The sequence below is a fragment of the Pholcus phalangioides genome, unplaced genomic scaffold, assembly GCF_987345545.1.
Source record: "Pholcus phalangioides strain wild (caught in Gottingen) unplaced genomic scaffold, Ppha-v1.0 ptg000011l_1, whole genome shotgun sequence".
In the NCBI taxonomy this organism is placed as follows: domain Eukaryota; kingdom Metazoa; phylum Arthropoda; class Arachnida; order Araneae; family Pholcidae; genus Pholcus; species Pholcus phalangioides.
This window is the reverse complement of record NW_028301604.1, coordinates 37,241,729-37,264,376: the sequence shown is the minus strand read 5'-3', so window position 1 is coordinate 37,264,376 and position 22,648 is coordinate 37,241,729. Positions and strand designations below refer to the sequence as shown.

The window sequence follows — 22,648 nt, the reverse complement described above, 5'->3', positions numbered from 1 at the left end:
AACATAGACCTTTTGGTGATCACGACCAACCAATTGTTTATGTAATACTTTATCTAATTTCAATTGAACAGGATTTTACATTGAGTGTTCGTGATCAACAGAACTCACGCACTTGGAACACCTCCAATATTATACACACTTCCATAGCAGAAAGCCTCCGCACGAAGGTTTGACGTCACTGAAGTCGTCCATTTCACCTGTAGCCATTGGATATAGCAGGCCGACTTTTGCGAAATCTTTACCTTTCTTTTCAGCACATTAATGATCTTCCCCCTACCAGGGCCGTCTTAAGAGCATCATGAGCCCCCGAACCAAGTGATTATTCTGAGGCCCCACCTTAGAAATTATCGAAAAATTTAACTACTTCTCATCTTTTTGAGGCCCTCCTCCATACGGCACTGCCCCCCACATCGTGGATCAGGGCTGTTGGATCTTTGGCGGGTCCGCAAGCCAGAGTTTTCTCTGAGGGGGCTCTGTAGTAAATTTATAGCATGGAAAAAACAATGATGGTGATTGTTGCCCCATCCTTGTGGGGGGACAGGTGGAAGGGCATCAATTTTTCCCCCGCGAAATAATTCTTTTTTTAAATTATCATCCATTTTTTTATTTTTTTTCATCGCGTCGATCAAAAAAGGACTAGCTGTAGCGAACGACGAAATCGTACAGTATATGCATGCGACAGAACGAGAGAGTTCAAGAGAAGACCGACATCGGACTCGTTCGCCATTAATTGTGTTGTGACAACTTTTAGGCCGAATTTAAAGGAGTACCACAGTGTTTCCAAAAGTGTGCATCAGGGATTCTAGGAGTATCGTGGCGAGATCAAAATATGGATTTATGCGGCCAAACCTATGCTTTAAAGTGGTTCTTTTATATGGTGAAAAAACTGCCAAACTTCTTGGGAAGCCGCCGATGAACCATGGATTATGCGAACCATGAAAAGAGAACCATTGGAATACGGTAACGAGCTTGCGATCTAGACCCCAGAGGTCTTTAACCTTTTTCCAGTCGCGAGCACTGCCTGTACCCATCATCAAAAGATCACTCTTGCATCATGTTTGACATACGGATGATTTTAATAATTGAATGCAATTTGCTCAATGTGTTTAAATGAAACGTTGAACAAGTGCTCACGAGCACCAAATCGGACACTGGCATCGAGCACTCTGGGTGCTTCGAGGAGCACCATGGTGCTCACTAGTAACGGATTGAAGATTCTTGATCTAGACAGACACCTAAGCATGACGATAGAGTAAATAACAAGCATCTAATATTAGATTTCGAAAAATGTGAATAGGAAAAGGAATATACCCCTAATTAAAATGATTGCATTGAAAGAGAAGAATTTCCTGGATCACTTGAATCAGCTATTGTTACTCCTATTTTTAAAAGCGGTGACCCAAATAACATTAGCAACTACAGGCCTATCTCAATATTATCACCTATCTCGAAATTAATTGAAACACTAATTAAAGAACGGATTTATTCTTTTTTAAATAACAATAAATTCTTTTCTAATAATCAGCATGGTTTTCTCCCTAATAGAAACACAGAATCTGCTCTTTTAAACTTTTCTGAATACGTCTACAGGAATATTCAGAAGTACAATCCGGGCCGTCATTTCAACTTTTTCCAGGGAGGGGGCAAAACACATGTACTCAATGTGTATATATATACCATTTTTAGTGTATTTTCAAAAGCCGGGGGGGAGGCAACGGCCCCCCTGCCCCCCCCCCCCCAAATGACGGACCTGTGTACAATAGGCATTTTTCTTGACATAAGAAAAGCATTTGACAGTGTAAATCAAATATTGTTATCAAAACTGTATTCGTATGGAATAAGGGGCAATGCTTTAGATTTTCTCAAATCTTATCTCACCAACAGCAGAACTCAAAAAGTCAAATGCAATAATTATTTACGATTTAAGTAATGCCATGGAGATAATCAGAGGAGTCCCACAATGATCTAATTTAGGACCATTATTATTTATAATTTTTATCAATGATCTCTATAATTTGAATATTAAAGGTAAAATCATCACATTTGCTGATGATACTGTAATACTTTACTCAGAAGATGACCTCCCAACATTTATCAACAATATAAATGCTGACCTAATAATAGTTCGTAATTGGTTCATTGCTAATGATCTCCTAATGTAATGGTCTCCAAAAGTAAATTTATCAACTTTTCCTTACGAAATATTTCACCTATTACATATGACATAATTTTGCATGAAACAATTTGTAGTATAAATAATTCATATAACTGTCAACATCTGGAGCAAATATTCGCCATAAAATACCCTGGTATTTATATTGATCAAAATTTACAATGGCACTCGCATTATACTTATTTAAACGCAAAACTCCGTTTCATTATTTACAAATTGTACAATCTGAAACCATATGTAAACCAATCTTTTTTTGTTAACGTATAATCATTCAATGTTCCAATCACGCTTACTTTATGGTCTGCCATTCTGGGGTAGTGATTATCTTACCACTATTGCTCCCTTAATTTCTTTATAAAAGAAAGCTATTAGAATTTTATGGGAAATTACATCACTCCTTCAAATGAACTTTTTCTACACTTAAATATCCTACCCTTAAGACATTTATATTTTTTTAGATCCATACTTATAATCAAGAAAAAACAGTTCGCTTTATTTTTGAATTCGTCACGAACATCCAATAGACAATTTCATATATTCTATAGCTATGTGAGCTGGTTTTGATACATAACTATATATGACTGTTGTGAACTGAAATATGAAATCCAGATGGCGTATTTGACGAGGAGAAGCCTTTTCTGCTTTTTGCTGAGTAGCGAAAATGAGAGGACGATGATCAGTGTAGAGTGTGAATTTTCTGCCTTCAAGGAAGTAACTGAAATGCTTTATAGTTGAATACGCAGCGAGAAGTTCTCAGTCGTACGTACTGTAACGAGTCTGAGTTGGAGTCAATCGTTGAGAGAAGAAGCTTAGCGGTTGCCAATCATTCTTGACTTTTTGTTGAACAACTCCTCCAACAGCCATATCGGATGCGTCGACCATTTCAGCAAGTTCCGCATCAGGAGACGGATGACATCAATGAGTTGTTGCTTGGTTGACTCAAATGCTGCAATAGCTTCTTCAGACCACTCGATGAGAGATTTGTCATTTTTCTTGCTGCCCTTGAGATAGTCATTGAAAATAGCTTGAGTTTTCGCAGCACTGGGAATAAATCGCCGGTAAAAATTGATTATTCCGAGATATTTTCGTAGATCTTTTACAGTCTCTGGTCTCTTGTACTCTTGGATGACATTGATTCGTTCGGATACCTTCAGCAGTGATGTGATGACCAAGATAGGTGATTTCAGGTTGAGCGAACGAGCATTTTTCGAGATTGATTACAAGACCAGCATCTTTGAGTCTCTCGAAAACTTGTCGTAAATGGATGTGATGCTCGTCTACACTTTCTGAAGCAATTAAGAGGTCATCAATGTATACGAAACAGAAGACTAAGCCTCTGAGCACACAATGGAGAAAACGTTGGAAGGTCTGGGCCGCATTTCGTAGGCCGAATGTCATTCTGGTGAATTCGAATAAGCCGAATGGTGTTGTGATGGCAATTTTTTCAATGTCCTCTGGTGCAACTGGTATGTGATGATATGCACGAACCAAGTCGATAGTGGAGAAGATCGTGCAACCGTGCAAGTTTGATGAAAAGCCTTGCAGATTTGGAATCGGGTATCGATCCGGTTGAGTGATGGCGTTGAGACCTCTGTAATCACCACATGGTCTCCAACCACCAGTCTTCTTTGGCAAAAAGGTGTAAAGGACTGGCCCATGAGCTCTGGGAGGGTCTGCATATTCCCTGTTGCAGCATATAGTCGAATTCCTTTTTGGCAATTTGCAACTTGTCTGGAGCCAAGCGACGTGTTTTGGCAACAACGGGCGGGCCTTTTGTAACAATGTGATGCTCGACACGATGGGGTACAGTTCTCAGAACGGGTGATTCATGAGTCAAACAGGAAAATTCAGCCAGTAGAATTCTGATGCGGTCGTCCCTGATGTCATGAGAAACAGTTGTCAATGCACAAGAAGGACCAGTGACGACTCTGCCTGATGAGCTAAGTGAAGTGACAGGATCGACGAGGCGTCGCCGTTTGATGTCTACGAGTAATCCGAATTCTTTGAGGAAGTCCGCGCCGAGTAGTCCAGAGAAATCTTCGTCTTAAACCCAGATCGAGGTACAGACATTCGGTGCCGAAAATGAGAACTTTGGTAGAGTTTGCAGCATACAATGAAAAATTTTTGTCTGGAAAGGGTCGCCGATTTGCATTTACCGGTATCACGGAAACGTCCGCTCCTGTGTCGACCAAGAAATGTCTATTATAAGAGCGATCAAATAGAAAAAGACGACTGGAGACTTGGCTGGCATCACACATCATCATCAGTAGAGCTCGGATTATATGCATCCTACAATGAGTGGCAATTCATCGTTGCTGCTTTTTACATCCATATTTGCAAAATATACAATGCATTGGGAATATAATGAAGCACATATGTTGGTGTCAGAACCATTAATATAAGAAAAAGGGAAAAAATGAATGAATGATAAACACACAGAATAAACATGGTCATAATTAGAGCTCGGATTATATGCAAATGCATATGTGCATATGCATTTGCATATTTTGGCCTTTTTTAGCATTAATGCATTTATATGCATAAAACCAAAGAATTTTCAGTATAAGTGCATATTTTTGAAGGTTTGTTTAAGCTCACTCAATTTTTTAAAATAATTTTTGGGGTTTTTTTTCACCCCGCAGGTGAAATTTATGAAGTATTTTACGAATAATATTAACCGTCTTATTGTAAAGGATATTTCTAGAGATATGTCAAAGTGTTAAATTTTTTTAGAAATAGTGTCGAAATTCTTAGGTTAATGCTATTTTCGTTATTGAGCAGCTACAACAAACTGAAAATTAAAAAAAATTCTTGAGTAAAAATATGAAGATATTTGCATATGCGATATATGTAGCTATATGAGGGGGTATTTTTTGTAAGTAAATACATATGCACTAAGAAATAGAAAAGATGCATTTTACAAACACATCAGCTTATTTTTTGCATAATTTTCTCATTTTTTAATACATATTTCGGAATTTTTGACTTCTCAAGATTTTTAATACATATTCTGGGGTGTTTGATGCACATTTTGGTATTTTAAGTGCACATTTTGTACTTTAAATACAAATTTTTGCATTTTTAAATGTGTGTGTGCATATTTTTTGCATTTTCAAGTGCAAATTTTTTGCATTTTTAAGTGCATATTTTTGCATTTTTAAGTGCCTATTTGCATATTTTTAGAGCATATTTTGCCACTTTTTTAGTGCATATAATCCGGGCTCTAATCATCAGTGATGCCCCGGGTCGTTTCCCTGATTAGATGAGCTGATATATGCACAGGGCTTTGTACATCTCCGGGTGTCATCTCCGTAGCGCCTATGGTACCAGCAAATGTCATTTCCGCGATGGGTCACATCTCTGCTACTGCTTCGTTGGAATCGCGATCGACTGGTCGAGCGTTGTCGACTTTTAGCTCGTTTTAGTTCTTGCACCTGGTTAGTTAATTTTTCAATTTGAGACGAAAGAGAGGTGAGGCATATTTCATGTGATGACTGAGACGCGTCAGTTTCTGGTTTCGCGGTAGCCATAATATTCGGATTCGCGTAATCACAAGTTTCGAGAATTTTATCGGCCATGTCGGCTAATTTTGACAACGATTCCGAGCTCACCGACAAGATTGCTTGCGCATGCTGCGGCAAGAGCTTCAGCCATAGAGATTTGAGAATGTCGTCGCTTACCTTGTTAGCTGCGAGGTTTCTCATCTACCTGAGCAACTGTGATGGTCGACGATCGCCCAAATCTAAACCGGAGAGTAATTTCTTGATTTGGGTGCTCTCTGATTCGGACATTCTTGATGTGAGAGCCTCTTTCAGTGCAGCATATGGACGATCATTAGGCGGAGACATGACGATGTCACTGACCACGTTGAGGAGTCGTTGGTCCATGGCGCCGACCACGATGTTGTACTTAGTTTCTTCACTGGTCTCTCTTGCCGTTTTGAACTGGTCCTCCAAGTGAATATAAACAACAAAAACTCTCTGGCCAGACGGCCTTGACATTGGATTTTTTGTGGTGTTGCCACAGAGAGGAAAATAATTTTTTGTAAGTGCTGGGAAGACACTACAACTCTCTGCCTTTAGTTTTCTCTGCCCTTAATTTCTTTACAAAAGAAAGCTATTAGAATTTTATGGGAAATTACATCACTCCTTCAAATGAACTTTTTCTACACCTAAATATCCTATCCTTAAGACATTTATATTTTTTTAGATCCATACTTATAATCAAGAAAAAACAGTTCGCTTTATTTTTGAATTCGTCACGAACATCCAATAGACAATTTTATATACTCTCTGCCTTTAGTTCATAAAAATATTCTCAAAAAACACATTTTAGCTTCCTTATTCCTAAATTTTATAATAGCCTTCCAAATGATCTTATACAGCCATCCACATTTTCGATTTTCAAAAAACTTCTTAAACAATACTTATTTCAAATAGTCAATATTGAAAACTACTTTTGATTTCGTCCTCAAATTCACGCTCCCTTCTTTGCTACAGACTGACTTTCCACTCCAACTGGTTAATTTCTCATTTAAAATTCCCTTGCTGTCAACTCTGCTGTACTATTTCAAAAGTGATATTTTATAAACTCATGTTGATTTTTATGGATTTTTTTATATAAGTAATAAAGCACCCCCTGCCCGTTGCATCATTATATTGTATTTTCTATATAACTTATGTATTGTACGTGTGTGTGTGTATATTTTGATTTTTTCATTTTATCATGGTTTTTTTCTCTCCAAAATTACTAAACACTGCAATTATATTTTATATTGTCAATTTTGTTAGTGTTTATAAATTAACTTCATTATAACAACCAGTATGGGACCTAGGTATCTCCTTGGTGGTTTTCATTAATCAAATGTAATATTTTTATTAACCTTGTATTAATTAATAAATTGAAAAAAAAGGAATATGTGAAATCCTTTTTGAAAGGGCCCTTATTTGGTCTAGTGCAGTGTTCCTCAACCGCCGCGTCCTAGTATCCGCCAAACTGGGCCGTGAGCGGTTTATTGCTTCATTTTTACCCATTTATTTCCCATTCATCTTGTGTATGCCCAGGCCTTCCAATCAAGAAAAAGAAATCAACCGAGCCACAGGACCCCAAAGGTTGAGAAACACTGGTCTAGTGGACCCACACCTTGCAATAGGGCCCCCAAAGCCGAGATCTTTGGCGGGCTTAGGCCAAATTTTTCACTGGCTCCGTATAGTGAATTTATAGTGCGAAAAAACCAAAAATGAGAATTATCTCATTTAGAGTCCCGGGGCTCGATCAGCCCTCTACTGTGCTTCCCTCCGTAAAAACCTGCGTCAATACGTTTTGCTGCGCGCGTTAATGCAGTCAGTAAAGAAATGGGCTCATTCGTGCACATTCTATTAAGACGGCGTTTTCTTCTGGTACGTCGATTCCGAAGGTAAACTGTGATTTCGACAGTCGGCGCCGATCGTTGAACCGACTGAACAAACTGCTCGATGAATCACACCTTGCTCCATTCACCGTCGTTCGGGTCTTTTGCTCTGTTTTGAGCCCACTATTGCTATGCGTCGCAGCGCAACGCTGCTGTTGCGCACGCGGCTTAATATCGATCAGTAGTGTGTGCAGTAGTTTTGCATTCGCAGGACGCGTTTTCAACGAGCGCGGGTGTGCCCACGGAGCTTGCTTTGGAAAGTTGTAGTAGGTGGTGAAGAAACTCCGATACGACAAAAACATTGATGAGGGCTGGGGGTCTAGGGTTGCCATATACGACGCGCAAGGGCGTATGCAGGAATAGATTGCAGTGAATATTCATGATAAGCTGAGGGCCAGGGGCGTCGGAAGTATTTCCAATCCATGGGTGCTCACACGGGTGTATGCGGAGGGAGGCTGGTCACCCCCCCCGTATTTTTAAAAAAGAAATATTGAATTTTTTTTTAATTTCTGTAGAAATACTGTATAACAGCGTTTCTCAACCAGTGCTCCGCGGAGCCCTTGGAGCTCTGTGTGCACTTCCCAGGGATTCTGTGGTTGCTCCAGGACATTAAAATAAATCAGTGAATCTGATAAATAAATAAATAGAAGGAGCCTTGTGTACGGGTGTCTGCCATGGAAATAATAATATACTAAAAACAGCTCCGCGAGACAAAAAAAAGTTTGAGAACCGCTGCTGCATATTATGAACAGGGTGGGGTGACCCAAGAGACAAAGTTTTCAACAACGCCAGAAGTTTCAGCGTTCCTTTGAAGCATCAGTAAAGCGACTCCGAAAATTCGCAAATGTGTTCCCAGCTAAATAAAATGTATCATTGATCATTTTTGTGTCACACCACTGTCATTTTCTGCACACGAGGGCTAATTAGACCGGGACCTACAATTTATTGCGGATTCCGAACGACAGAAATTGCTTTTATACTCGCTGAGAGACTGGCGCGCTAACCCCTCCATATGGGACTCCCTGCGGTAGCAATCTTTTTCTGTGGTCATGTCGCCGTTTCTGTTGTTTCAGTGCCAGGAAAGTTTCTGACAAGGACGAATCGTTTACCGAATTCGCGACACCTCTAAACATCCTTTGGTATTTTAGGTACGTTATCGACCTGGACTATCGCATTTAATGTATCAAAATGTGTCAAAAATGAGTTTTCTCCGAGAATTATCAATCCATTGGCGTACGCAATGGTTTTTTGTTCAGCAATAACGATCGTTGACATTCGTTTGCCTGCCTGACATTTTTGAGTGGGATGGTTCAAAATGCCTGAGAGGCAACGTCAGGTTTTGTTTAGTATGCTGACAAGTTCCGATAAATAAAAGACAGTCATGCACAGATGATAGTGGGACGGGAAGAAGCAGTGGGAAAATACAGGGTGATCAGCGAATAAGCCCTTATTTCAAAATTAAATATCTCTACAACAAAGATCAATACAATTATGCGGTAAACGGTACGTTTATTAGCAAAACTGTAAAAATGTTGTACAGAAATTTCGAAAATTTAGTTTTTTTTTTAATTTTTCAAAATTTAAAAAAAAAACAAACCAAAACTGGAGATTTTAGGGTTCCGAAAATCCTCATTTGTGTGAAGAGAAACCACTGCACTCGCCTAAAGTTACTGCATCGGCTGCGGTATGCGCCATGTGTGCTGACAAATTGTTCCAAAATTGTAACGTAACGTTCAGTAGTAATCGTTTCTCGCACGAAGAAGGGGCCGATAATGCCTCTGGCGCATACCGTAGCCCATGCAGTAACTTTGGGCGAATGCAGTGGTTTCTCTTCACACAAATGAGGATTTTCGGAACCCCAAAATCTCCAGTTTTGTTTCTTTTTTAAATTTTAAAAAATTAAAAAAAAACTATATTTTCGAAATTTCTGTACAACATTCTTAAAGTTTTGCTAATAAACGTACCGTTTACCGCATAATTCTATTGATCTTTGTTGTAGAGATATTTAATTTTGAAATAAGGGCTTATTCGCTGATCACCCTCTAGCTAACTATCTGCTTGACCATGAAAGAACATAACAAAACATTTCCCATTGGGATAGGAATTTTGTCTGTGTCTTCTTTCACAAACAACAAAATGGAAAGTCAACGAGAATGGGAGAACGAAGAGATTTCTATTGGTTTGAAAAGGGGGGGTGGGGTTCTTCCTTCTGTATTCCAAGGACTCTTTGTGGTGATTGCAGATACGCCCTTATAGAATAATATTCAGTATATAATAAAATAATAGTAAGTGAATTTCTTCCTCATCCAAACGCACTCATCCCCCCCCCCCGAAATCCTTCCAGCGTACCTTCCAAAATACCAACCCAAAAGAACGTTCGAGATCATGTGCAAAGCTACTTTAGAGTGAGTATATAAAAATCGTTGCCCTCCATGGGAAGGGGGGTGGGGGGCTAACAGGGCTCTAGCCCTGGGAGAGCTCGTATTTTTGCGCTTTTTTGCACTATAAATTTGTTTTAGAGCTGCTCGTGTAAAAACCCTTGGGTTCGTTAAAAATCTCAGCCTGGGGGCCCGGCTTCAGGTTGTGGGATGTGGGCCAGACTGCTTAAGGGCATCTTTCAAATATATTTATCGTATGAAAAATCAGAAAAAAATAATTAGACCTCGGTCTGACCTTTCGGCCACCAACGGGGAGAAGGCATGTTTACATTAAACCTTGATGAAACTTCCCTTAATTGGAATGTATACCATTTATCATCCCTCTTTAATTGTACCAGATGTAAAAATTGTAGGAGTCGGTATTGTTGAGAAAACTACTGCAGGTAGACTACATCTTGTTATAGATTTATGCCAAAATTGTTCACTTATCCTTTTCTTTACGCACTGCTTCCTGGCTTCATCTTTTTTCATGAATTTTAGAAGCGTCAAATATTACTATGCACACCAGCGGCATTCCTAAAATTCCGTAATATACTAATTTATAATTACACCTATTATCACATTAAATATAATTCTACCGGGGGTAGCTCGTCATAAAGGCACGAACGAACCCTCCTTTCCTAAAACCATCAGTTTAAAACCCTGAAACGTCTAAATGATAACTTAATGTATTCGAGTGTGGATGTTTTATAATAAAAAAAAAAAGACAAAAAAAAAAAAAAAAAAAAACCCTAAAAACACGCAAAAAAAGTTTTAAAGCATCGTATGAGAACAGTCAATCACTCATTTGTTACACAAAAAAAATTTGTTTCCTTCATTAAATTTGTGTTTCAGGAAAATATAAAAATACTATATGTAACATTCTCAGATGACTAAAAAAGTTTTATGTGAATATAGATGTGATGTAGCAATAATTTTTTATCACAAATTATCCAATGAATTGATTAGAACCAGTTAGTCATTAAATAAATTGCAAAAATCATATGTTTGAAAATTTACCACCTGTATCTAACAATGAATATTTGATTTAGCAACCCCCCATCCTGAAAAAAATTTCTACCTCGGAAATACTGTATATATAACGGTACCCTGCCCCCCTTCCCCGACCAATCTCAAGGCATGACTCTTCAGGAATCACTGCTCTACTCGGCACTGATTGATTTCGAAACTTAAAAATATCGCTTCAAATGAAATCATTGCTCCAGAAGCGTATGCAGGGAAGGGACAAAAAGGAACGTGGGGGGGGGGGGCTTGTGTTAAGACGGCACTGGAGTTATTTGACTTGGCGCTTGTTCCAAGAAGTAGGAAATTTAGTTTTTATTTTGCACTAAACATAGAATTTGCATTTGGAGGAGGGGAAAGGCGCGAAAAATCCAGGTCTGGGATTGAGTGAAATAAACTATCCTGGAGCGGGTTATACCAAGATACGGGGTCCCAGCATCAAGAGCGACTCCTGACAAAATTGTCAACAGTGTGAGACATAGTTTCGGCGCTCCTCTGGCTTATAAGCTGTAAAATACTGCTCTCTATTTTTCTATTTTTCTGTGGGTACTCAAGCAGCCAGATCGCCCCCAATGCCACTTCTAAAACATATGGTGTCTGGATACCCTCCATTTTTAGGCAAAAACCAGAAATCTTTGACACGAGCAAAAATTGTGAAAAAGAAGGGTGGGGCCCTCCTTTATCGGCACTTAAAGGCTATATCAATTTGTTTTGAAACCAGAGGCTCCAGCAAGATTCAAGACACATAGGAGGGCAACAGGCGGTTTATTTTCAATTTTTTTTTTCATGTTCGATATTTGCGAAAAAATGAGATTTATGTAGGGGATTTTTATTTCTGAAATAATACCCAATTCTGTGGGTGCTCTGCCAGTACTACAAAGTACTGTGGGTGAACACCCGCAGCACCCCCGGCTCCAACGCCACTGCTGAGGGCTTAGGTGATTTCCCAAATTTGATTGAAGCCATGGGTGGGGATACGGAGGGTGGGCAATGAAGACGATCGGTCCCCTTCCCTCCCCCAGATTAAAAAAAAATATTGGCGTAGGCAGAAGAGCAAAAGGTGTAACTCCACCTTGTTAGGGAAACAACCTGTACACACTTATGTTTTTGCGAAGGTGGGGGGGGAGGCTTATGTGGCTTGAGCCCTTAGGGTCCAGTTTCTATGGGGCGTTACATTCAAATCAACTTTAAATTTAAAAGTTTTTAAAAATTTGAAACAAAGTTCAGGTTTTTTTTTGTTAATTTACTTGCGTTCCCCCTTTCACTAAGATCCTCAATTTTATTAACCCAAACGCCCCAGATGGTCGCTACTCACAGTTTGGGAACAACAAGAAAACAGTCCAGAATGGCTCATTTTGTCGGATGCAGGGGTCCTACTTTTCCTACTTTTTAACAAATTCCTATGAACAAAATTCGTATTTTATTTGAGAAGGGAATCATGGACATAATGCCAAATAATACAAATGCTGTAGAATGCAATTAATCATTCTGCCAAAGCAGATATTGTATGGTTTTTAAGCTTATTTGGGGGCGGAGTGTACGTGGACCATTTGGTGGTTTAGTAACTTTTCATTTGCTTAATTTAAGGGTTCTTCTGCCTGGTTGAAAAAAATAATAATTTTGTATTTACTTCTTCATGGTCTTGGACAGTAACTAACATTCATTGTTCAAAATTACGGTGCACATTTTGTGTATAGGTGAAACAGTTTGCGTAACAAAGCAGTTGGGTACATAGACCTATTCTAGGTTTTGTGACTTTGATACCTAATAGCATTCAATTTTCTTCTGTATTTTTAGGGCATGTGTGCAGAGGTACAAACAATATTTACAATGCTCAAGTAAAGAGCTAGAAATGAAAGTGCTTCATTTGTAAAAAATGATTACACTGGCATTGACCACTAAAATTTCAAAAAATCCTTTTTGAAAGGGATGGACAACGTAGTAAAACCATCTGGTCCACCTTGATTTATTTATATCGGACCTTGTAATTTACACATTTTTCTTTCGGAAGTGATCTGTAAAGAACGTCATTATTATTAAAGAACTTACATATCTTCATAATTTGCCGTGTGTATTGTCGAAGAGAGTTCTGACAGACTGAACTGTGGAAGACTCCCAAAAAATGTAATGTAATGTAATATAATATAATATAATATAATTGTGAGGAGAGAGAGAGAGCAGAAAAGAACTATCTGTGGTTGCCAAGACCCTATTTTGGCCAATTTTTTTTTTTGTAACCAAGACATTTCTGTCATTTTGCTTTGGCTTGAGTCAATTTTACACGATACTGAAATAGTGTGCTATGAAAAAAAAATAATTTAAAAATTTTTCAAAAAAAAATTCTGGGGGATTTTTTTTATTATGCCATGATTTTGTTTTTTTAAGAGCGGTACCCTCCCCCATCCTACTTTTTCTAATTTTTTCAGTGGGAACCCTGCGAATTAGAAAAGGTCACAGAAACGTCACCAAAAAATCACCGAATTTTGCTTTTGGTAGACACCCTGGGCAACACGTCACGTCAGCGTAGTGTGTTTCAGCCTTTAGTTAGTCTTTACGTCATGAAACTAAATTTCTGACCAAATTTCATGAATTTCAAGCGGTTTCGGCTCGGCGTGATTTCTCTGTAGTTTTTTACTTTGATTCCCCCCTTATGACCCCCCATAAGGGATTTTTCATTCCGAAAAACCCCTTCTTTCGTAATCTTTACGTCATGAAATAAACCCTCTGACCAAACTTCATGAATACCTAGCAAACTTCAGCTGTTTCGAATCGGCGTGATTTCTCCGTGGCGACACGTATCACTCCGACACGTATGTTTAGGACGCGATCGCAAGGAGCGGCCAGAACTCTCACTTTAGTGATTATATTTAATATCATTTCACACAGAGAGAAATCACATATATAATTACGTAATCTTACGTTACGTAATACGTCACGAGTAATAAGGTCTGGACACACATATCCGCACAAATTCACACATATCCCACACATGGTTATTAACACAAATTCGATGGAGATAATTTTAAACTGATGTGAGAAACCGTTTCCGAAACTAATGAAAAATTTAGAATCGAGGGATTAAAAATAATTTGGAGAAATAATTTCAGTACCAATGAACATTAATAATTAATAAAAGAAATAATTTCGGAATAGATTAAAATTTTGAATTAACGGAAGAAATAATTCCAGAACTAATAAAAGTAATAATGCCGAAATTAATTAAAATCAAGAAATAAATGGAATTAATAATTCAGCAATTGATGAAAATTGAGAAGCGACATGAAATAAATGAGCTCTCTCTTCTCTTTTATAAAAAAAATCTGAGCTCTCTCTTTCTCTCCCGAGACCGCACAGTCACCGTAAAAATATGAAATAAACCACTTGGTGACGGTACGAACGCGGTGCTCGGCTACGGTGCGGAGATGTGTGAACGGCCGCATTTCTTAGCAAAGTGTATTCTTCGACCGTGTGATGACCTACAGTCGGCCGACGCACGTGCCGGGCCACGACCTCCTATATAACCATATATTTCTCGGTATCTGAGCACGGCGACTTTTGGATCATTCCTTCTATTTAATTTATAATTCGGCACGACTATCGTGAACGGCATGAGAAATATATAAAAATACAAATTCGAAAAAACTGAGAGTTAAAATAAAATTATAAAAACACGTGCGAAGCAGAGATGAAGAACAAACAAACACGTCCAATCGTGCTTCGCTGAGAAGGGTCATGTGGAGGAACGATAGCACTACTCTTGCTGACGTCACAGCATTCCTGATCACATATGCAGAGGCCGGTTATCTAGGTGGTCGTGGCCGGGCACGGTGCGGATATGTGTCCAGACCTGGCCGAACCAGTATGTGTTCGGCAAGAAAGCAGCTCCGCACATGCGCTTTTGTCTGTTTATTTCTCCTCGTCCTAGTCTGTAGAATTTCGGGGGGGGGGGGGTTGGATTTGGACGGTTTGAGGCGTAAAAATGCTGTTTATTACCTTTCTCTATGACGCCGCATGCTCTGGCCACACGAGAGTATATTTCACACGCAAGTTTTGTCACGCCACAGTGCCAGCTCCTGAATAACGCAGAATACAGCCAGAGAGTGATTCAGTTTTTTCTTAGCTTTAACGCCTGTACTAGACTTGCAACATGGCGTAATTGACTGTTTTTAGCAACCCATACAATAATGAATATCATTTTAAATGATAAAAAAGCAGTAGTAGAATGCCTAGGAAAGACTGGGCGAGATCACTTTAATTTGTTCTCATGGATGAAGTTTGCTCTCATGAATGATACTTTTGCTCTTATCCTGTTTGCCCTGGCAAAACAATTCTATCAACAATGACAACATAACAGAATAAAACCATGTCATTTGTAATTTGTTTTTAAACTATTATTTTGGTGTTTGTGTAATCGAAAATTGCACTTTTCTTTGTGCGTAACACTCTTTTGTATACGTTTATTATCATACTAGTTGTTACCTGCGGTTTTGCTTGCGTTGATTTGGTAATCTAAAGATTACTCGGCGATGTATCTATACCGTTCGTGACCCCCTTTGGGATTTAAGTTTCCGAAATCCCATCTCAGTGGGTATCTATATATCAAAATATAATACTAAACAAATCTCATAGTTTTTAACTTCAGAGGTTTCAGCTCAGCCATGATTGCCTCATACAGAACCTTCGAACCACCTTATGACCCTTTTCCCCTAGAGGTCGAAATTCGAAAAGTCCCTCCTTTGATAGTCTTTACATTTTAAAATAAAACTATTGACTAAATTTCATATTTATAGCTTCAGCGATGATTGCTCAATATAACCTTTGAACCCCCCCATGTTATCACTATTTTAAGGGTGGATTTAAAAAAACACTTATGAATTTTTGCATCATGTAATTGCTGACCAAATTTCATCGGTTCAGCGGTTTCGGTTCGCCATGATTTCTCTTTGTTAACTTTGAAGCCCCTTAGCATTCCCTTAGGGGGTGGAATTTTGAAAAACCTCTTCATAATGACTTTGTATCATTAAATGAAACTACAAATATAGTGGTTATATCATATTCAGTGGTTTGGCTCGGCGTGATTCATCTATATAAGCTTTGAACGTCGAATTTCCAAGAAACCCTTCTTAGTGAGTGATTACGATAATGAATTCATGAAACAAAACTTAAAACTACTGATAAAATTTCATATTTATAGCTGCAGCGATGATTGCTCTTAACCTTTGATGATTGCTCTTAACCTTTGAATCCCCTTATGACCCCTTCGGTCATAAGGGGAAATTCGGTACATCCACACTACTCAGTTATATCTATGCAGGCAAAGTCTCTGGAACCGCTTCCAGGTGATTTGTGGCTATATTTTCATTCTTCTATCTCTTTCTTCACGTCTGTCAATCAAGTCGGATTGTTTCAGCTAGTGCTCTAAAGTTCAAAATTTTCTAACATGATTTCCACAAATCATGGTTTGGATGTAGTTCAGAGTCGTAACTAGGCTGGGGCAACCGGGGCCTCTAACCGAATGGGCTAACCACAAAAAATAAAACTTATTTTGTATAAATTTTCCTTTTTAAGGCGGGGGGGGGGCAAAGAAATATCTGCCCCCCCCCAGTACTAAGTAGCGCCAATAATATACTAACTATTACTAAAACTCCCCAGTTAAATAGATACTGGATTTTTTTATTCATTTACTTATCCGCGTTATGCCTATATACAACACGTATTGAAAAATAAATTAAATTTTCTCATCTCTCAGTTGATCTGAGAGTTTATTTTTTTCTGTTACAGCAGAGAAACTCTACTTATTATTATCAGAACATTTTGCTTCATATTTTATTTCGTTCGTTCCAAGTCTTTTTTGTTTGGTCCGGAAATTATAATTAAAATAAAATAAATCAGGGGTTCTTAACCCTTTTGTGTTTCACAGACCCTTTGCTCCAACAAAATAAAGGTGACAGTATAACAACGTTAATAATATAAAAAGACCACCAATAATATTCAGTTTATAGGCTATGCAAAAACAATGAGTTAATCAGGGCCGAAACTAGTTGGGGTGGGGTGGGGGGGGGCAACTTCCCCGGGTGGCAAAATTTAGATGGCAGCAATTTTAGGTGGGGAACAAAGAACACAGTTATAAAATTATCGAACTTTAAAGTTTGAAAGGGCGACAAAAATTCGAGTTACGGCCCTAGAGTTAATTGTTTTTCACATCCTAGGTCACGGACCCGCTGGTTTAGAAACCCTTTCACAAATAATCAATAAAAATTGTCATAGTACATTATTTGAATATAGAGTTCATATGTGTTTCTGTGTTTTTATAATTTCGGGAAAATTTATTGAAAATAGACTGATTTCAGAAGAAGAAAAAAAACGTGGATTTGAACAATGGTCGAAGTATTTCTGAAATTTAATTTCGATTTCTTTATTCGATATGAAATTGCAAAAAAATAAATATCGTGAAAATTACGCCATTAGAAAAATTTATAATTTAAATGCAATCCGTCTCCAAAACAAGTTATTCAATTACCATTTTTCAGCTTCGTTATCATTAATAAAGAAGAGGGAAGAAATAAAAGACAGATGGGGAAAAAAACTGCGCAGTTATACATCCTGGCTCCTACACACGCTCAGTTATACCTGCGCAGGCATAACTGTACTGTAACAGTTATACCGAATCGAAAAACCATTCCCTTCAGGTCGCCTGTGCAGGTCAACTGAGCGTGTGTAGGGCCCTTAAGTTATTGCTTCCCGGAGGCCCGAGAAGGATGACTGGACCCAATCATAGTGCGAAGTGTCCTTTCGACCTCCTCTCTCAATTCTTTGTGCCGCACAATCTGCTGTTAGCTCCTACGTCAACCATCTTCAACCAACCACTTCCGTTGAATCTTTGTGACCAGTGCCGATTTCCTGAAAGAAGGGGAGGGGGAATACCGGCATAAACTAAACGCCATGTAAACGGGTCGTAGTTAAAGTCCCTGTTACCGGTAACTTCCCGGGATATTTTATTCCCCATGTAAGCGGGGCTACGGGCGGGGAATTTCGGAAACCCCTTTTTTAGTGTGTTTTTACATTGCGAAGTGAAACTACGGACCGAATTTCATACTTATAGCCTCAGCGGTTTCGGCTCGGCATGATTTCTCTATATAACCTTTCTATCCCCCTTTTGACGCCCTTAGTGGCCAAATTTTGAAATAACTCTTCTTAGTGAGTCGTTAAATCATAAAATGAAGCTACTGACGAAATTTTATATATACACTGGTGAAATAAATTAAGAGAATTTGCATATTTTATCCCAATTTCATGAAAAGAACTGAACTGAATGCAAAACCACTGCTTCTAGACACTTGTGAGGAACGGAATGAAGACATCTTTAGACCCATATTCTATGGGGCTCTAGACTAAACCACCAAAGAATGCCTGTGGGCACTGAATCAGGGGTGAAGGAGAAAAATAATTACAAAAACTGCGAAAAAATAGTTTTTATGCACGAATATCAAACTAAAGATGTGAGTGTGGAGGGTATGCGGATCCGCATCCGCTCCGTGTGAAAGGGGCCTAAGGCATTTGGTGGCGAGCACCCATCGCTTTTTTTGGAGCCTTTTTTTTCCACTTCAAAACATTGATATCTGTACCTGTCCCCCTCCCTTCTCGCCGTCTTCCATACGTCAAAATGTAAATTTTCGCGGCAGAAAACTCGTCGCATTCCGCCGCCAGCGGCGGAGGCGGCGTATTGGTGCGCGTCTAGTATTAATCTACTATATAGCTTCAGTGGTGTCGGCTGGGCGGTGATGAATCACTCAGTCAGTCAGAACATGCCATTCTATATATAGATATATAGATAGAATTACAGCCCCGATAAAAAGTCCCCGATTATCAGCCAACTCCGATTATCTCCAGAAATTTTTAGTCAACAAATCTGCCACACATAGGATTTACAGCGGGTTCAATTATGATTCTTCATAATTCTACGGGGCGGAGGGTGTCTTGAGGTTTAAGGAGTCATAGATCAAGTGAGTGAAGTTTGGGGGGGGGGGTATTACAAGATCAATCTTATTTAAAATTTAATTTAATTTAAGGGAATCTAGTCATGTCAAACCTAGAAGTTTCACTTCTATCGCATGAGATTCTCACGCAGATTTTTTTTCCAGTTATTTGAAAAATCTTTTACCAAACTTTTATAGTGTAATACCGGCCTTAGTCACAAAAGAAAAATGTTTTTAAATGGGTTTATAATATCGAATGATGGTTATGTTGTGGATACAAATGGTTATGGTGATAATCTTGTTTCAGGCGAACACACGATAAAAGTAGAAACACCTAATGAAGAAGTCAGCTATAGTCAAACGGACAATGATTTAGTCAGCTTCAAAGATCTAGAAGAGTCATCGCCATCATCTAAGCGAAATCAAGATTCAAGTTTGACAGAAACCTTCGGGGAAGAGCGACAACTGGAGCAGCCTTTCGAAGTCTCTTTCTCTCCTGCTTCAGAATGTATTTTTGAGTATGAAGCTGAGAAATTTGATGGTTTTGTGCAGAGCTCTGATGAATTTCCACAAATTGTGAGTTCGATATTTTTTGTTTGTTACTAGGGATGGAATTGGTAGGGAATGCTGCTTGATTTAAATCATGATTAAAATCACGATTTAAATCATTCGATTTCAATCACATTTTCATTGTTCCTTCAATAATGTTGAAATGATTAAAATGCATGTTTTTGAGATGTGGTAAAGTTCTTGATTAAAAACAATATAAAAGATCTGGTGAATATGGTCTTGAACCCCTAATCCCTATATGCAGTGCAGAAAGATAGTTGTATTTCTAGATTTTGTGCATGGAAAGATTTGCATAAAAATATGGAGCGCTAAACTTAGATATAACTGCACTTCTTATGCACGATGGGGCATTAGAGTTCCCCTGATAAAAAAACAGAGAAATTACTTGTTTATGTAAGAGTACTGCTTTCTGCATAAAAACAGTGAATTTCTTAATTATTGATTTAACATAATAATATATGTTGTATCAATATAAAAACCGTTTGACTCTGCAATTTTAATAGGAATGGTGAAAAAGTCTAAATTTTGCTTGTTTTCTATCAAAACTCATTAAATGAAAATGTGTAAGTTATAAACAACTTCATGTAAGTCGGAAACACGTCATAATAAATGCACCCACCAAATAGAATATGTTTTTCATTTAGCTGATGCTGATTAACCTTTTGGTGAGTGAATTGAGAAATAATAGTGAGTGAATAATAATAGTCGCTACCTCGTGAGTATAAGCACTTTTCTCTACAAGAAAAATAATTGACAAAGTTAATTCTGGCTGAACGAAATTTCACGTTACACCAACGCAGATTTTTTGGTGTCATATTTCTTGCTTATAGTTTGTTTATTGTGTGTTTGTTAGTTTATTCATTAATGTGGACTTCGAATTTGAGAGATTAGGCGAAAAAATATCGCTTATAAAATAGGCTTAATCAATAATTTATAAGATTAGTTTTTAATTAATACGCAGTCAGTTGATTTAAATAAAAATTACGATTTTATTTTTATTAAATCATGATTTTTTTAGACCTTGGGAGTCGATTAAAATGTTTGCTTGATCGAAAAATTTTAATTAATGTACAGCTAAGTGCTGTTCTTAAGACAATTTTGAACTTAACACTAAAAAATCAACCCATCAATGAAACGATAAAAAAATACCCACATTCTGAAGGGTGTCTGGGCTCTCTGCACGGATAATTTGAAAATTTTAGGTGTACATTTAGTACCTAAACATTAAAATGCCACTGTCTCAGCTTAGGCGCGGGTACCCTAACTTGGGACTATATATTTTTTGTGTGCCGTCGCATTAGAAAACTTGAAAAATTTTGAAAAACGTTAAGGAGGGTAGCGACTTTAGCTGACACGAACGAACAAAAAACAAAACATTGAAAGGTTTGAAAGCCAAAGGACAAAAGTGTAGTAATCTCGGCGGACGCTAAGATGGTTCTCACACAATTATCTCTTATCTTCATCAATTTCATTAAAATTAGGGAATGAGAACCCATCTGTTTTCCCCAAAAAACAAATTGTGAAGTGCTGCTTGAACTGTTTCCGAGAAAATTGCATTATACATTATCCGAAAAGTGTGAGTGCGTATCTAGTGTGGTGTCTGATTTTTCTCAGTACTGCTATCTATATTTCAGAAGTGAACGGAGTGAAGTGTAATGATTGAATATTTGTACCGTTGTAGGCCTATTGCTCTCTGTGGCGAGACTTTTTAACAAGCGTCTTTTTTTGACGTCGTCCACAGGAAGGCCTTTCCTAACATTGCCCTAAATCTAGGGCCATATAACAAGGGCTGTCTCATAAAGCTCTGGAGTCTGTACCAGTTGACGTCACTAGTAGCGTGATTCACCTGCAGAACTGAGTGCGCCCGCTTTGCTACCTTGCTAATTACGTAAGTTTGCACAATCGCTGTACTGCCTGCCCATTTTACTGAATTATTTCCAAAATTATCTTCTCAGTTATTGTCATTAGTTATACATTTATGTGCTTGCTTCGTTTAACTATTTAAACATTTAAATTAAAAAAAATTTGCAGTTACTTATGAGATAACTTCAACTAAAAATATATTTCTTGGATTTATTTAAGTTTAATCACGTGCGTTAGTTAACTTTTATTGGGTTGATTAAAAGCCCACTTGAGACACATAATTTCAATTATCTTTTGAACTTTCTAAGAATTTTCAGTTTTATTTTTGTTTGAATAGTAGGTTGAGACTACGTTGTTACCAATACAACTGCAACGTAAGCGCATGAGAAACCAGTGGCGTCGGAGCAGGGCGTGCTGTGGGGTTCTCGATCACCCACGGTAATTTATAGTATGGTTCTGAGCACCCAACTAAATTCATTCAGAAATCTAAATTGCCTACGTAAAGATCAAGATGAGCATCCGCAAGTTCCAAAGACTTCGGACGCTGCGTGGGAAGCAAATATAAAATTCCTAATATACAATGCTTGTGAAGTTATTATTCTGGTGGTGAACTATCTCTGCAGTCCTTAGCAACTATCGGTCGGAGGACCGAAGCTAAGGACCGCTTCAACTACTAGTGGTTGAGAGGAACCACGGGGAACCGTGAACTACCGGTCTTTAAGATCACGTGACGTGAAATAGTAGTTAGACGGGAAGAAAATTTTTGGTTTTGAGAGTAACGAATGTCTAACCAATCAGAATGCCGTTTGAAGCCTACAACTACTACTAATTATTTAACCATCGTTTTTCCGCAGCGGTGGTGGGAGTGATCCCACATTTACAACTTATTGTAAACAAACTTTTTCCCGAGGGATTTTTTTTCCTAGCCATAAATTTTTGTCCTCCGTGTTTTGAAACATTTTTTTACTCTTATAATCGCTAGCTAGTTTAGTTATTTTGTAAACGTACGAAGACGCGAAATTTTTCATATATTTCGTGGACTTTTTTTTAGAATAATATTCAGTATATAATAGTAAAAATATTTTTCTTGACAGAGCTCATCGACCCCACACTTGAAATCTTTCAAAGGACCCGTGCTTTTGGATACTTGGAGGAACGAGTATCTTGGGGCCCCAGCTGCATAGAACTGGGTCTCGTATTAATGGAAACGAAAAAA

General features: G+C 38.2%; 1 protein-coding gene across 10 annotated transcripts in view; it reads left to right on the top strand.

Moving 5' to 3' along the window:
• cnc (NFE2 like bZIP transcription factor cap-n-collar) overlaps window positions 1-22,648 on the top strand; it is a 662,445-nt gene that overhangs the window by 293,649 nt on the left and 346,148 nt on the right. For all 10 annotated transcript variants that reach the window (XM_089239517.1, XM_089239519.1, XM_089239518.1 and 7 more), the window contains one exon: window positions 19,307-19,575. In XM_089239517.1, the coding sequence (XP_089095643.1) occupies window positions 19,307-19,575 (269 nt within the window). The remainder of the gene's footprint in view (window positions 1-19,306; window positions 19,576-22,648) is intronic.